The following is a 17,793-nucleotide window of genomic DNA, read 5'->3' as shown; positions in this document are numbered from 1 at the left end:
ACTTGATAATTTCAAAGCACTATGGTAAGTGCTGGAACAAAGAAGAATGTAATAATTACTTGATAATTTCGAAGCACTATGGTAAGTGCTAGAACAAAAAAGAATGTAATAATCACGATAATTTCGAAGCACTATGGTAAGTGCTAGGAAATACAATGGAAAAAAAAAGTTTCTTACCTAAGGGAGTATACATTCTAAGATATACCAGGTAAATAGATAAATAAATACAAGATAATTTTAGGAGACAGAACCACCATTATTTTCTTCCTGGATTGTCAAGTACATGAAAGAGAGTAATTTGAAACAAATTAGGAAAGGCGATTATGATGCACTTCAAATGGCAGACAGAGTTGCTATTTTAGCCTTAGGTAATCAGGAAGCAAGAGCAATTCCTTAGCAGCCAAGTGAACTAACTGGTCAGATCAGGGATTTAGAAAGATTATTTTTATGCTTCTCTAGAGGGTACATTGGAGAAGAGAGAGACTAGAAGCAAGAAAATCACACAGGAGGCTATTGAGCAGTCTAGGATGAGCTGACCAACCAATCAGTAAGCATTTATTAAGCACCTTCTGTGTTCCAGGAACTGCGCTAAATACTAGGGATACAAAGTCAAATATGAAATATTCCCTGCCCACAACAAATTTATATTCTATTAAGAAAGACAGCATCTAAATACAAAGAAAATCTATGCCAAGCAAGTATAAGGTAATGTCAGGAGAAGGACACTAGCAGATGGGGAGAATAAGGAACAAGGCTTCATGTAGGAAGTAGCGCTTGAACGGAGGACTCTAAGAAGCAGAAGTGAGGATGGAGGACATTCCAGGCATCAGGTATAGTTCATGCAAAGGCTCAGAGTCAGGAAATGGAATGCTATGTTCAAGGAGCAGCAACAATCGAGGAGAGTAATGACTAATATTCCTGGAAAGATGAATTGGGACCAGTTTATTAAGGGTTTGAAATGCAAACCAGAGTCGCTTGAATTTGATCCTAGAAATGGTGAGGCTCTAAACCTAGCTGCCATGTGTAGGTTTTCCTCCACTGATCTCCATTGCTTTGTACATAGTTGGTGCTTAATAAATTACAAATAAAATAATAAATTATAAATAAAATAATAAATTACAAATAAAATATAAATAAAATAATAGATTAAAAATAAAATTAATTAATTAAAATTAGTCAATGTTCATGGATTAATTGATGCTTCTGCATGGACTAGAGGTAATGTGGGTTCCCAAAGGATCTGGCAGTAGAACACAACCTCTCAGACATCCCCCCCAGGCTTGGAAAAGTTCACGTATGGGCTTGACAACAGATTATGTATTGATTGTCTGTAGATTGATCTAGCTAAATTCAGAGTTTAATTACTACAATGGTGGTCACTAGATACTAAATTCTTTCTTCCATTCATGGACACTATTAAGGCATAGACAGTTGTGATGTATATTACAGGAAGGAGTAACTAGACCAATGAAAGAATGGATTCTTAAAGTACTTAACTACATGTGCACTTTGTAGTACATTAGGTCCCTTAGTCAGTCAATGAGCATTTACCACGCATTCATTATGCAGCTAAGCACTGAGAATGCAAAGAAAGGAAGGAAAAAAAAATCAGCCTCACAGTCCCTACTCTCAAGGAGAACAGCTAAGTGGCACAGTGGATAGAGCCCTGAATAAGTAAGGATGACCTGAATTCAAATCCAGATTGCAAGCCTAAGAAAATCACTTAACCTCTGTTTGCCTCAGTTTCCTTATCTGGGAAAACAGAGATAATAATAGCACCTACCTCCCAAGATTATTGTAAGGATCAAATAAGACAATGTTTGTAAAGTACTGAGTATAATATCTGATACAGAGTAGGTACTCAATAAATACTTATTTCTTTCCTCAAGGAGATCATAGTCTGATTGAGATGAAAACATGAAACAACTACATATAAAAAAGCTATATACAGAATAAATTGGTGATAATCATGGGAAAGAAGGCACTGACATTAAAGCGACTTCCTCGTAGGAGAGAGTTTAGCTTGGACTTGGAAGAAACCACATAAGCCAAAAGGAAGAGATGAAGAGGAAGAGAGTTCCAGGCATAAGGAACAAGCAGTGAAAATGCCTAGAGCCTAGGGGTGGAGTGTCCTGCGTAAGGAATGACAAGAAGGTCAAGGTCACTGAATCACAGAATGTGCAAAAGGAGTGAGGCATAAGAAAATGGGGTAAGTAAGAGGGTGCCAGGTTGGAAGGGCTTTCACTGCCAAACAGAGGATTTCATATTTGATCCTAGACTTAATAAGAAACCAGGAGTTAGGTGATTTTGTAGGGAAGACATGGTCAAATCTGTGTTTTAGGAAGACTCATTTGACAACTGAGTAGAATGTGAACTGGAATGGTAATTGGCTTAAGACAGGGAGACCAACCAAAAGGCTATTTCAATAGTTCCAGTATGAAGTAATGAGGACCTGCACCACTCTGGTGGCTGTGTTAGAGGACAGAAGTGGACATACACAAGAAATATTACCAAAAAACTCTCACTTGTCCATTGATCAGGCCAGTTGAAGTGAAAGGCACAGAATCAGAATATGAGCTGACAGACACTCATTAAGTAATTACCATTACTCATTAAGAACATCTACTAAGGCTTGAACTGGTAGTTTTACATAGATAAACTAGCAATCTATTGGATATGAGGGGTGAGAGACAGTGAGGAGCTAAGGTTGACGCCTCAGTGGCAAGTCCGGGTGACTGTGAGGCTGGTGGTACCATGACAGTAACAACGAAATTTACAAGGGGATGGAGATGGGGTTAGGAGAGAAGGATGTTAAGTTTTGGACATGTTGAATTTAAGATGACTACAAGACATACACTTTGAGAAGTCCAAGAGGCCATTGGACACATGAGTTTTGAGGTTAGGAGAAAACTTGACCTGGATAAGTAAATATGAGAATCAATAGATATTTTTGTTGTATAACACTGTAGAAAAAGGACATTCAAGGCAGGAGCCAGAAAACCTAGGTTTCATTGTTAACTTTGACACTTTGTACCTATAAATCAATCAACAAACATTTATTAAGGGCTTACTATGTGACACATACTATGTTGAGTTTGGAGATACAAAAAGAAACAAAAGACAGTCCCTGACTTCAAAAACTTACAATCTAATGGGGGTGACAACATGCAAAAAAACATATACAAAGTAAGTTATATACAGGATAAATAGGAAATAATTGAAAAAGGGAAGGCACTAGATTCAAGAGTGGATTAGGAAAGCTTCCAGTAAAAGATAGGATTTGAGTTGGGACTTAAAGAACCTTGGCCAATTGCTTATTGCTTGACCTCCCTGAACTTCAATTTATCTGTACATATAATAGGGGTAATAATTTTTGTACTGCCTATTTCAGGGTAGTAATGAGGAAAATGCTTTGTGAGCCATAATATGCTACAGAAACATACCTAATAAACATTAATGTCTGCTACGGCCAATCACTTTTCTAGGTGCCAGGCACATAATTATAAAGAATGAAATCATGCCTATTCACAAGGAGTTTACATTCTAATGTGGCAGACAATAAACACATACAGAGAGACGGGCAGATAGATAAAGATACAGATACAGATATAGATAGGGATAGGGATATGAATATGGATATAGGAAAAGGACAACAGTGCATCCACTTTGTCTGAACCACCAGTTTCGATTAAAAAGAGTAGTGGTAGCTAAAGCTCAAAGAATAGTTTAGGGTCACATCACAGAGGGCAGTGAACATCCTGCTAGATAGCTAGGGTTTTATTCTGTAAGTAAGCAATTGGGAGCTACTGAAATTTTACGAGCTGGTGAGAGTCATGATCAAATTTGCTGTGTGTTTGCTTTTTGAACCTTTTCATCATACCTACAATTTATGTCATAACAAGCCTCTGGTCAGGAACACAAGTTCCAAATTTCCTCTGGGAAAATATAATCTACTTTAGGATTGTTTCTCTTTTGACATAATTTCCAGGAACCATTTGGAGGGATGACTAGCCCAATGATTAATAACAATCAGAGATGTAGATAAGCATCTTTATTTAGAAGAACTTGAATAATTTGTCTCTCACATGAAACTACCAGCTCCACATCAACTACTGGATAGACTCACGTGGCAAAGTAAATGCAAGGCTTAGAATTAAACAGAAACCACGAATTCAATTCAATTCAGTTCAACTGCCATTAATTGCCTGCTGTATGAAAGGATTATGCCGGCCATTATGTATTTCAGTATGTTTCAATTTGTTTTTTGTTTTATTTTGTTTTTGATCCAGACCTAGATATCTCCACACCTCACCTATATAACTTGTAGTCTTAAAGTAGGAGTTCTCAACCTGCTTTGTATCATGGATCCCTTTGGCAACCTGTTAAAACTCATAGACCCCTATCCAGAATAATGTTGTTAAATGCAATAAAATAAAAATAAATATGATTATCCAGAGAAACTAATTATATTAAAATAGTTATCAAAATGTACATATGTATATATGTGTATATATACATACATCAATATATTATATCATATATGTAATACATAATTTATATGCAATACATAATTTGCACGATAACATATGTATATATACCTATAGGAATATACTTATATCATAATGTAATATGTAATTTACATGCCACATTATATCTAATTTTATATTATAATATATGTAGCTGTATATACATTTAGGAATATACTATATATCATGTAATGTATAATTAACATATATTGTTATATCTAACTTTATGTTATAATATATGTATATGTGCATATACATATATGCCTATCATGCATGTAATAGTTTATATATTATATTTCTTATGTAATGTTATAAGTATAGTATATGCATGTGTACATATATACATAGATGCATATATACATACATTCAGGCGGCGAGGCAGGAACTGACCCCTTGTCTTCTTGGCTCTAAAACCATCCCCCTACCCACAATGCCTCACTGTCTTCAGGCATTGGGGGTTAGAAAGTCAAAAATGAAACTGCCCTCAAGGAGTGTACAAATTCAATGTCCTCCAAGTTAGCTGACCCACATACTTGGTTTCCCTGATTCTTTTTGATGCTCAAAATCATTTGACAGTTGAGCATTTTAAGAAGTCCTCACTAAAGAACGTGGGTGCTTAGTTCTCACTACAAAGCTGAGATTCGGCCTTTTATCAAAGAGGACAAAGTCAGTAAGCCCTTGGGCTTCAGGTAATACATTTTCTCCCTTCCCTTCCTTTCCTTTCCCTTTCACCCCTTCCAGATGATGGTGGTTGCCATTAGTGAGACCTTGCTTCAGTCAGCCATCTGCTGCCCCCTCCTGGCCATGGCTGATACCACTAGGTCCCAGGAAGTACCTAAGCCCCTGCTAACAGTTTAGCTAGGTGTCCGTTAGGAGTCCAATAGTACCTCTTTTAAAATGTCCACCAGAATCTTTACACTTCAGTGACTTGTACAAAGTGCTGATTACAGCCCATGAGAGAACTCCTTTTGGGACTGAATCATGCTGCTGTGCTGTATTGTTTTATAACTTTTATAGATTTATGTATTCAGGGGTTCTTAAAATAGAGTCTACAGACTCTTGGCAGAGAGGCTATGAATAGGTTTTTAGGCAGTTTGAGAAGCTGAAAGGGAAAAATATTACTTCTTTATTTTTATGAGACTCTAAGTGAAATTTAGTATTTCCTTAAATTATGGATGTAGATAACAAAACATTCTTCTGAGAAGGGGTCAACAGACTTCACTAGATTGCCAGAGTGGTCCAGGACCCACAAAAATTAAGAACCCCTTGGTCTACATTGTAAACTTTTTTAAAATCCTCCTTCTTTCTTTTTCTCTTCCTTCCTTTCTTTTTATCTTTCATCCATAGAGATTTTAACATAGTTTTTTTAACTCAATTCAATTGCATTGAAACAATTTCCACTAAGGTAAGAATAAGAGAGAAGCAATGTACTATAATAGATAGAAAGACCTGGCCTTGGAATCAGGAAGATCTGGGTTCAAGTTTTACCTCTGAGACCTCCTGACTATGTGACTGGTCAAGTCACCAATAATGTCTTATTACCTCCCCTTGGTGATTCTTGAAGATGAGAAGTTGCAAATCAATTACTGGTACGCATTGTAAAGGAAATCCCAGATCCCAAACAACAACAGCAACAACAAAAAGCCAGAGAACTAGTAACCCACATTTTCTGTGAATAAGCACATATACAAAAAGTTAAATGATAAAGTTGAGACAAACAAATTCTTGGTCATGGTTTTAAGGATAAGTGCTCAGACTTAAAATTACAGACCAGAAATGACTATCATATTAATAGAATACTGTGCTATAAGAAAAGATGAACTTGTTGATTTTAGAAAAAAACATGGATAGACTTGCATGAAATAATGAACAAAATGAGCAGAACCAAGAAAATGTTGTATACAGTAATAGCAATGTTATTTTAAGAGCAACTCTGAATGAAAAAGTCATTTTCACTGTTATAAAAACCCAAATTAACTACAAGAGACAAGAAGATGCTATTTGCATCCAGAGAAAAAACTGATAAATAGAAGCATGTACAGAATGATTTTACATATATATATATACACATATATGTCTATTTGTATATAGAGATTTATGCACATTCACACATATTTGTGTCTAACGGTGGCCATCTCTGGGGTGGGGAAGGGAGGAAAAAAAAGAAAAAAATACATGATAAATTTATTATATATTTAAAAGGAATAATGGGTTGTACATGAAATATTTGTAATTTCATAGGCAATCATCTTTTTATTATTTTACTATGCTATGTAAATGCTTGTTTTATTTCATAAATTAAAAATAAAATAAGTAATTTCCTAAAAAATTGGGAAAATAAAGAAAAATCCCTTAAGGATGCTAAGAATACCAAATTCTGAAAATTTCATTTAGTTATGAATGTCATCCCTAATTTAGTCAAGGGAACAAGCTTTTATTAAGCACCTATTATGGGCTCAATACAAACATCAGACCTTATATGCTTGCCCCTCCAACATCAGGCACTATGCTAAGTTCTAGGGGTACAAAGAAAGTCAAAAAACAATCTGTGCTATCAAAGAATGTACCATCTAATGGGAAGAAACAACACACAAGCAACTACATATAGATATTACAGGATAATTTGGAGACAATCAACAGAGGAAAGACACTAGCATCAAGAGTGATCAGGAAAGGTTTCTTGGAGATGGTAGGATTTTAGCTGGGACTTGAAACAAGGCAGGAGATGAAGATAAGGATTCTAACATTCCAGATAAGCATTCTAGGCATGGGAGAAAGCACAACAACAAATAGGAGAGACTACATGATGAATGAAAACATACCTTTCTGCCGTCTGGGAATCTCAACCAATTAATAGAACACTTGTATTTTTACTTGCTTTAGTCCTATCGTCTCAAGCAGACTGCAAGCCTCTTGAGGACAGGTCTTATCTTTTATACTTCACTTGCATTCCTTCCCTCCTCTAGCAGAGCATTAAACATTTTGCAACGATTCCATAAATAAAACTCAATGGCTGCTCTTGTGTACCTTACAATCTATCGGTGCTTTACACATTACAATATGATGAAAGATCAGGGTTGAAAAAGACTTTGGGAACAATTTAGTACCAGTCCTTTTTATTCCCCAGATGAAGAAACTAAAACACGGAGTGACAAGATGACTTGTTCAAAGTCACACATGGAGCTAATGTTCATTATTTTTTCCAGTAATGAAATTTATCCAATACCCAAAGTACCTGCAAATCTATTCATTCTTACCTTTCTGGTATCCTTATATCACAAACCGAGTAGCAGTTTTGTCTTACGTCTTCTTCTAAAGAGGAAACCAATTCTGGAACAGCAGTTTCTTGGTGATGACTCCATGAATACTCGTGGGAAACATCTGGATGAGTTAACAATGTATGCCAAGGTCTCTCTTTGCCTTCATCAGAGCCCCACTCTTCCTCATCAGTGGCCTTATGGAAAGATACTGCCTTAGAATCCACATCTTCCTCTGATTCCAGTGAGGAACTATCCTTCTCACTATTACCTGGATTCAAGTTGCTCCTGTGTTCCAGAGTAAGGCATTCAGCCCTGATAAATTCTTTGCCTGGAGAGGGCGTCGGTGTCTGTTAGGATTTTTGAAAGGAATTAAAACCTGAACCTATCTCTTTCTCTGGGCAAATTTCTAAGAAATGTTTCTTGACTCAAATTCTTTACCATCTCAGATCCCTCTTTTTTAAGAGTCTAAATAAAACAGAGCCACTTTTCCTTCTCTGGACTTTCCTTCTCAGTTCTCAAACATTTCTTCATCTTTTTCTGCACCATCCTTCTATTCATCATGTCTCCTGGCATTATGGTTTTGGGTTGGGTTTTTTTTTTTTTTGTTTCTCTCTTTCCCCCTTTTTTTTTTATTTCTTTTTTGGAGGGCAGTTGAGGTTAAGTGATTTGCCCAAGGTCACACTAGTAAGTGTTAAGTGTCTGAGGCCATATTTGAACTCAGATCCTCACTGTGCCACCTAGCCACCCCCTTTATACTTTCTACCACTCACGACTCCTGGAACTCATTTGTAACTTCTATTCAGTTTCTCCGTCTTTCCAGTCCTGCTTCTTCATCTCTTTGCTGATGTGCCCTGAGTGTGTTGCCACCAACTCAAACACAACTGAATAGTGGTAGGTGAAAACTGATTTTCAAAAAATCATGAACTATAATCCTTCTAGTAAGATGGAGGAACACCAACTCTTATTATAGGCCTTGTTATTGTGTCCTATAGACAATTGGGTCTGATGATCTGCCCTACCATTATGCTGTCCTTCAGATCCTTGGGCATTGCCATCTGACCTGCTGATGTACTCTAAGTAAGCCTTGGCCTTGACATCTACGCTTTCATTACACCCAAAGGAACACTGGGTCATTCTATCCATCCTGCAGCTGTTGTCTCCCAATTAGAACATGAAATCCTAGAAAGCAGGAACTGTCTCTTTTCGGCACATTGTAAGCATTTAATAAATGGGTTTTTTTTTCCTTCCTTCCCTTCCTTCCTCCTTTCTTTTTCCTTTCCTTCTTCCTTCTAGCATTCCTTCATTCCTTTTCTCTCTTTCTTTATTCTTCTGTTTCTCCCCTCCCTCCCTTCATTCTTTCTTCCTTCTTACCTCCCTTCCTCATTCCTTCCTTCTTCACTCCCTTACTCTTTTCTTTCTTCCTAGCTTCCCTCCTTCATCTTTTTCTTCTTTCCTCCCTATCTCCCTCCTTCCTTCCTTTCTTCTTTCCTTCCTTACTTCGTATCTCTCATATCTGGAACATCTGAGGAATTATATATCTTTATTCCATTCTATTTTAGTTTCCTCTATACCATTTAGATAATTATCTCATAAACCAGAAACTCCTAAAAGGAAAGAAAGGGCCTATGATTTTTTTTTTTGGTCGCACAGCATCATACCGTTGGACTGTAAGCTCCCTGATGACAAGTATTGTCTTTCACCTTTCTTTGCTTACTCAGCACAGTGCCTGACACGTAAAATAACGGAGTGACATAATTGATAAATGCTTTTGCTGATGATAATGCTTCCTCCTACACAAAGGCTAAGAACTTTTTTTTTTCCATTTTAATCTCTCTTAGTAGAAATGTGTACTCATTTTAAGTGGGTGAATCGCCTCTTCGGTGGCTTTTGTTTCTTACTTTTAAAAGATTCCATCCTTCTACTCAAGCTTAGATTATACAGCTAATGATAAAACGTAAGTATAAATTGAGACGACACTGCTGAGTCTGGTTCTAGATGACTCAGGTATCGAAATAGCTACAAAAGGAGAATGGCATAAGGGAATGGAAGGAACAGAAGGAGAACCTGAATGGAAAGACAAAAATACAACAATGTCTTTTTAACAGATTCTTTACATTTATAATGGGGATGGGGGGGAGGGGAGGTCCATTAATATCCCCATAAGAAATTCGCTATTGAAGCCTTTCCCTTCACATACAAGTAAGGGTAATAAATGTTCTTAAAATATGCATCTGAATTTCCAAATCAGGACAATTTGGTCTAAACATATAGTATTTCATCTTACCAGCAAATCCTGGTCTATTTCAGGCAGTACACCTTTAAGCGGTCTGCAAAGACGCAAGGTAACCTTTTCGGGAGCACCTCTCAGGAGGTGAAGGACTTCCTAGAAGCCAAAGTCAGGACTGTTACCAACAGTTATTGAGTTAGTGTACCCCTAGGTCACAGGTTCAGCGCTAGTAAAGATGCCAGTGGTCATCTTAGCCAACCTCTTTGTTTTACATATAAGGGATCCAGAGCTTGGAGAGATTAAGTGACTTGCCCAAAGGCATGCATGTTATTAAGAGGGAGTTATTTTGTTTATTTATTTATTTTTTAATTTTTTTATTGATTTATTTACTTTTAGTTTTGAGCATTCATTTCCACAAGATTTTGAGTTCCAACTTTTCTCCCCATCTCGCCCCTCCCCTCCCCTCCACCAATGGCGTGTATTCTGATTACCCTTTCCCGTAGTCTACATTCCCTTCTATCACTATCCCCTCTTAGCCCCTTTCCTCTTATTTTCTTGTAGGTCAAAATAGATTTCTCTACCCCATTGCCTGTATATCTTATTTCCCAGTAACATGTAAACATAATTTTTAACATGTATTTTTAAAACTTGGAGTTCCAAATTCTCTCCCTTCTCCCCCCCCCATTGAGAAGACAAAAAATTCAATATAGGTTGTACATGTGTAGTTATGCAAAACACTTCCATAATAGTCATGTTGTGAAAGACTAACTATCTTTCCCTCCATCCTATCCCCCACTTATTCTATTTTCTCTTTTGACCCTGTCCTTTTTCTTTTTCTTTTTTTTTTTTGGTAGGGGCAATTGGGGTTAAGTGACTTGCCCAAGGTCTCATGGCTAGTAAGTGTTAAAAGTGTCTGAGGTCGGATTTGATCGCAGGTACTCCTGACTCCAGGGTGGGTGCTCTATTCACTGAACCACCTAGCCACCCCCAGACCCTGTCCTTTTTCAAAATTGTTTGCTTCTGACTACACAAGAGGGAAGTATTTTGGCTCCGATTCATAATTATTTCCATTGTGCTATACTACTTATCTAGCTAGGTGTCAAGTTACCTGTTGCCCTGTCAGACTCTTCTACCTTTCCTGCTAACTCATCAGCCTGAGCATTCACACTTCAGACAGTGGCAAACATTAAGGGGTTTGATTTGCTATTTTGTTCATTGTCTAGACTTATGAGAGCGATGGAGAAAATATTAATAACGCAAAATTAAAGTGAAAAGTTTTTTTCAAAAAGCTGATTATTAGACATCCACCAGCACACTTCTGACTTTCCTCTTATAATGGTGTTCTAAGTAGAGGCACCATTTGCCCATGCACATACCTGTTTTGCACAAAACTTTGAGATAGTCTATAGTGAGCATTACTTTTCACCATTTTCCTTTCAAAGACTATTCATTTTAGATACTTGGCCCATATTTGAAAATGGTATGTTCTTTTTTTCCTTTTCATTTTCATTGTTTCCTCCCTTTTCCATTTGTAAAGATAAATTTTAACAATTGAAATGGGCTACACTGAGGATCTCTGAGGAAAGTTGCTCTATGTAAATAGATGAAAAAAATGGCACCTAAAAGCCAATCCACGTGCACTTGAATCAAATCCTTTCCCATATTCTTCAGTCAACTATATTACATACCAAAAAAATCCACTAAATTCCAAGGTTAATGAGAAATCTACAGACTAACCATTATAGCATTTTAAATTTGCTACCTTTTAAATTGCCCAGGAATGAAAGAAATTGATTCTAGAGTTCCCTGGAATTGGCCAATCAATGAAGCTGAAGATGAAATAGACAGTATTTTAATGTGTTTGGTAGTTGAGTCATACATAATGTGTCCTCCAAAGTAATATTTCCCATTGCACACACTAAAGGGCATAAATTTAGTATACAGGTCAGAATTTTGTCTGTGGTGTGATAATTAAGTTAATTATAATCAATACTAACCCAGTGCTGCCCATTTCCAAAGCTGTGTAATAGGAAATTAAAGGCAGATAATTATTCTGCTTAACTGTTCTATCCTTCCAGCCAAAGAGGATTTCTTCACCTATAATCTTTAGATATAAAAATATTTCAGAGCAGTGAGCCTGATGAAATTCAGCTTGACCTTAATTATATTCTACCATGAGAAGCATCATTTGATAAGCTCCGATACCTGGTAAGAGAGGCCTTGTGTAGGCTTTCCATTCACAGCCAGGATAATATCACCAACTGCAATTTCCCCATTCTCTGCAGCTGGCTGCCCTGGAAACAGCCTCTTAATCCTCACAACATAACTTCTAAGGTGATCTGAGTTCTCCCTTGCTGTCTGGAGGAAGCTGAAACCCAGACCACTGGAGTTCTTCTTCAGAGTGATCTCAAATATGTTATCTGTTTGATGAGAAGTCAATAAAAAAATTCATCAGTAGATTTCAGCATTGCAATTATTTTCCCAGTGACTAAAGCAAAATGGAAACTGTCCAAGAGCTTTGCTCTAAACTTTAGATACAACCCCCCAAAAACATAAAGCAAATTTTTACAATTTCAAGATCAGTTTTGTAATTTTTATTTTTTTTCTAAATTATATGCATGAATGCAAAAGTTCACTCATGCACACATACTCTACTTTAGTCTTTGACATCACCTTTTCACCCACCTACCCCCCATCCTAAGAGTCTACAAAAGGTTTCATGAAACAAAAATTCATATGATTGGGCTAAACAATCCAAAACATTCATATTAGAAGAGGATTATATCTAAAAATTGGAATTACCTTCCATATTCTCTGGATTATTGCTGAACTCCCCCCCTTTGTTCTGCTATTCAGATTTGACCTTAAAACATAGCTGTTGGGGAGGCTAGGTGGCGCAGTGAATAGAGCACCAGCCCTGGAGTAGGGAAGACCTGAGTTCAAATCCGGCCTCAGAGGCTTAACACAAAAACTAGCTGTGTTACCTTGGTCAAGTCACTTAACCCCAACTGCCCTCCAAAAAGCAAAAAACAAAAATATAGTAGTTGCCTTTGGATATCATGTGTTCAAAACCTAGCACAAAGCAAGATGGCCTGTCAGTGAAACCAACATTTTGCCTGCAGGATGATAGGTAGCAGAAAGAGAGACCAAATTGTGCTGATGGATGCTGGAAGGAGTTCTGGGTTTGAGGTCAGAGGACTTCTGTTCAAATCCTTTCTAGCTACTTACCATGTGTGTAACTATGCAAATCACTTAACCCCTCTGGGTCTCAATTTCTTCATCAATAAATGAAGGGATGGGAATGAATGATCTGGGATGATGCTACAACGATCTTAGCTCAGTGTTCTAGAGGGATTTACGGTTTATAGAATACTCTTCTAGGACAAGCAAGGATGAGTAGGCATTCAGTGTATGGACATTATTAAGCCCTACTTTACAGATAAGGAAACTGAAACATTTGATGACTTTTTGAGAAAGTGGAAGTGCTGAGCTTAGAGCCAGGAAGAATCTGGGTCCAAGTCCCTGCCAATGTATTAAGCATTATTCCTTCTACCAACACTTTGAACAGGGAGGAGCTCATTAGGCTGCATGGCATTAAACTATAGTTATGGAGACTTGAATGGGGATCAGGCAAATGTACTAAGCTCAGTTGTGGGGTGCGAATCTTATATAAACTGCTCTCAAGAATGAAGGATCTGATTACTTATATCTTCCCAAAGCAGTCATTCTGGCTGGTGACTTTTGGGCATTGCTATTAGAGAATTTCACTAATATATCCCTGCTGAGTGTTTGCTTATATATCTTGACTTAGTTTTTATATTAAGTAATTTTTAATTCACTCATTAATTCACACTTTAATCCACAATTTACATTTGGAGCCATTGTACACCACATGTAAGATATAAGCTTAGTATGACTCAAGTACCTCTTTAGACTAATCTACTAAATCATACAATGGTTTCAATCTATGCTTGGTGAAATTTTCAAAAAATCATAGAACCTTCCTGTGCTTTGGCATAAAACAATTTTAAGTGATTGCTAAAGCTTTAATGACTTAATGAGTTTCTGTTGTTTTGCTTTTTGGAGGTGGGAAGGCAGGGCTATTGGGGTTAAGTGACTTGCCCAAGGTCATATGGCTACTAAGTGTTAAGTGTCTGAGGCCTGATTTGAACTCAGGTCCTCCTGACTCTAGAGCCAATGCTCTATTCACTGTACCACCTAGCAGCCCCGACTTAATGAGGTTTTAAGTAATTTTTATCTTTTCTCTAATAGAGATTTCAAGGTATCATTCATTTTTTTAAAAAACTTTTTACTGGAAACAATACTTTTTTTTCTCTCTTCTATGATCATCAAACCCATTAAGGTACTATTCAATATATGAAAGATAATGGGCTTTGTCTTTTCTTGCCCAAGATGATTGGATTAGGAATAATGTGTAGAAATTGCAGAGAGATAGGCTTCAGTTTAGTGTCACGAAAATTTTCCTAGTTATTGTATTTATAATAACAAAAATAGCAACTATAAACTCCTCCATTAGACTATGAGCTCCTTGAGAGCAGCGATGGTCTTCTATCTTTCTTTGTATCTCCAGTGCCTGGCTTGTAATCATGCTTAATAAATGCTTGTAGACTGACGGCTTTACAGATCTCATTTGAGTCATTTAGCCCTGTGAGATTAAAAAAAAAATATTATGTCCCCATTTCATAGATGAAGAAACTGAGACTCAGAGACATGAAGCGATTTGTCCTTAGTTATACAGTTAGTATAAGTAAGAGGAGGATAGAAATCCTACGCTTCTCTCATTGTCCAGTAACGAACGCGTCCACTATGACGCACTCTCACATTGCCTTCCAACTAGTCAATCAATGGGAGATACAAAATCAGCACCAAAAGAAGGCCCTTATCTCAAGGAGCTCCCAAACGAATGAGCGCGTACAAACAAGATATTCTTTGGGCAGCTAGCAGTGGGGACCCTGGAGGGCACTATGCTACTAGACTCACATTCCTGGAGTCAGGAGGACCAGAGTTCAAATCTAGCATCAGACACCTCTTAGCTGTGTTACCTTAGGCATGTCACTTAATTTCTTCATCTATAAAATGGGGATAATAATAGCATTCACCTCCCAGGGTTGCTAGGAGGATCAAATGAGACAAAAACTGTAAAGCACTTAGGACGGTACCTAGTCCATAGGAGGCACTATATAAAAGTCATCATCATTATATACAGGATAAACTGGAGGTAGTCTCAGAGGGGAAGCGCTATGATTAAGGAGGACTGGGAAAGGTAGGGCTTTAGCTGGGACTTGAAAGAAACTAAGGAAGCTAGAAGAAGGCAGAGGTGAAAAGGGAGAAAATTCCAGGCAGGGGACACAGTCAGTAAGAATGTATTGAGTGGGGCGGCTAAGCGGCTCAGTGAATAGAGCACTGGCCCTGGAGTCAGGAGGACCTGAGTTCAAATGTGGCCTCAGACACTTAACACATACACACAAAAAAAAATAGCCCTGTGACCTTGGGCAAGTCACTTAACCCCGATTGCCCTCCAAAAAGAAAAAAAAATGTATTGAGTGAAAAGGTAGAATGCCATGTGTGAGGAGCAGCAATGAGGCCAGTGCCATGGAGAGGAGCAAAATGTAAGGAGACTAGGAAGGAAGAAGGGCACAGATTATGAAGGGCTTTAAAAGTCAAACACAAGATTTTATATTTGATCCTATAGTTACTAGGGAGCCACTTGAGTTTATTGAATCAGGAGTTGTGACATGGTTAGGCCTGTGCTTAAGGGAGATCAATTTGACAGCTTCGTAGAGAGTGGACTGGATTGAGGAAAGAATTGAGACCAGATCAACCCACAGGCTATTGCAATGATACAGGTATAAGGTGCCACAATGGAGGCAGTATCAAAGGAGAGTTTGGGGGGACTATTTGAGAAATGTTACCCAAAAAAAATGTGTGCTGGTTGCCAGTGAATTGGTCTAGCTAAGGTAAGACTCTCATCACTGGAATATGAGTTACCAAATGTTAAACTGGTTCTAGGACTCCTCGAAACCACCTCTTAAGGCACAGGAGTAGAACAGGCTGCCTCAGTGAATAGTGTTTCCCATCACTGAGGGTCTTCCAGGCAAAGATTGAGTGACAACTTCCTAGGAATATTATAAAGAATATTTCTACTCTGGAAAGGGTCAGGTCAGCTCTCTTCCAACTCTGAAATCTGTTATTTACAGCAGAATCTGCCTTGGGACTGAAAAAAAAAATCCACTATAATAAGATTTAAAACAGCTTAGCATCAAATCATGGCTGGCCATGGAATTTAGCATTCCCTTAGGGCAAAGCAAATTCATCAGCAAAGGGCACTGAGACATGGAGTGAAGAGATGTGTCTGTTACTCCTGAGTAAATTGATGGGGGGAGGGGTGTGTTTGTTCTTCATTTCAGATGGAGTAATTCTCCTTAAGTACCATATTCACCTAAACTGCATCATGGTCACTAGAGATGAAAGGCTTGACCAATCAAAGCACCAGTATGGTACTTCAAGATGGAAAAGTGACCCTGCTCTCCAAATCCAATCTTAATCTCAAATACTTTCACACAAATCTAACCAAAGTCAAACCACAATTTCTGGAACAAGCTGAAAAGCAAAATCGTGCCTTGTGGATATTTTTGGCATCTTACCCTTTTCAGAAATACGTTTAATTAGTGTACCTTCTATCCCATCAGGGAAGATACCCAGTTCCTTATCAGCATCGTTCTGTTTTCTCTTTAACACCAATAAGAACCATTTTTTCATGTCCTTTTTTTAGTTCACTATTTCAACACCACACCAGGACAATATGACAATAGTAACACTCGATTCCCTCTTCTCTCACCATCTGTCACCAAGGCGCAGCTCTCCGGGTTGTCAGGCAAGGTTGTTGCTAAGGAAACAGCAACACATTCATCTTTCTTTCTGTCATCAGCAGATGGACGCTGCTCTGTCGGTCTCTGGTCTCTCCTTTCTAAAACCAGCCTTGCAACCTGCAAGGATGGAGGAATAAATGCAACTTATGTAGCCTATAGCAAGCGTGAGCTTTTACGTCCCTAAAAAATTCTACTTCTCCCTCTCATGATCTCCTGGAGAACAAACTGCTTAGGCTCCAAATTAATCTTTCCCACTTGCTTTTCCTTACTCAGCTCTAAAGGTGCCTGACTGGAAATTACACCTAGGAAAATCTTTGGCCAGGTCCAATTAATTAGGGAGCTGCAACAAGTCTCAAAAGAGGGGGGCCTGGGACCAAGAATGACAATATGAATTCCTAATGGAATGAATAACTGTCAATCAACCAGATTTTCATCTTGTTCTGTGCCTCTTTGACGTATATATCATGTCAAATATTTTACTATATATTATGGTTATCTGCATGACATCCCCTTATTAGGCTATAAATTCTTCAAAACAAAAACCCTGTCTCATCTAAACTTTGTACTTCTCCAGTGCCTCGCACGGCACTCTGCATATGAGAACACTTAATATTAGCTGGGTGGATGAAAAAGCAAATTTGTAGATTGTGATTACATTGAGACTAGACTTATAACTAGGGTGCGGCAGCCAGAAATTTGTCCCAGGTAATAACACAGGAAGAGGAGTAGGACATGGGATATGACCACCATTTCATTGATAAGGAAACTGAGGAATAGAGCATTAAAATTACTTATAGGTAGTAAGTTGAAGAGCCAGGTTTGAAATACTACTCATTTGATTGTTTTCACTATATCAAAGGATCCCTTGTAACAAAAAAGAACAAACCCAA

The 17,793-nt window shown here is 37.8% G+C and overlaps 1 protein-coding gene across 1 annotated transcript in view; it reads right to left on the bottom strand.

Annotated features, from left to right (window-relative positions):
- FRMPD2 (FERM and PDZ domain containing 2) overlaps window positions 1-17,793 on the bottom strand; it is a 279,466-nt gene that overhangs the window by 164,905 nt on the left and 96,768 nt on the right. Inside the window, exons 24-27 of the mRNA XM_069067069.1 lie at window positions 16,873-17,020; window positions 12,219-12,433; window positions 10,071-10,169; window positions 7,784-8,133 (exon numbers count right to left, since the gene is read on the bottom strand). Of these exons, the coding sequence (XP_068923170.1) occupies window positions 7,784-8,133; window positions 10,071-10,169; window positions 12,219-12,433; window positions 16,873-17,020 (812 nt within the window). The remainder of the gene's footprint in view (window positions 1-7,783; window positions 8,134-10,070; window positions 10,170-12,218; window positions 12,434-16,872; window positions 17,021-17,793) is intronic.

This window comes from Petaurus breviceps, unplaced genomic scaffold, assembly GCF_028583685.1.
Source record: "Petaurus breviceps papuanus isolate PSGF00001 unplaced genomic scaffold, PetGlider_PUasm1.0 90740, whole genome shotgun sequence".
In the NCBI taxonomy this organism is placed as follows: Eukaryota; Metazoa; Chordata; class Mammalia; order Diprotodontia; family Petauridae; genus Petaurus; species Petaurus breviceps.
Note: the sequence above shows the minus strand (reverse complement) of the source record. Positions and strands in the feature narration are given on the sequence as shown.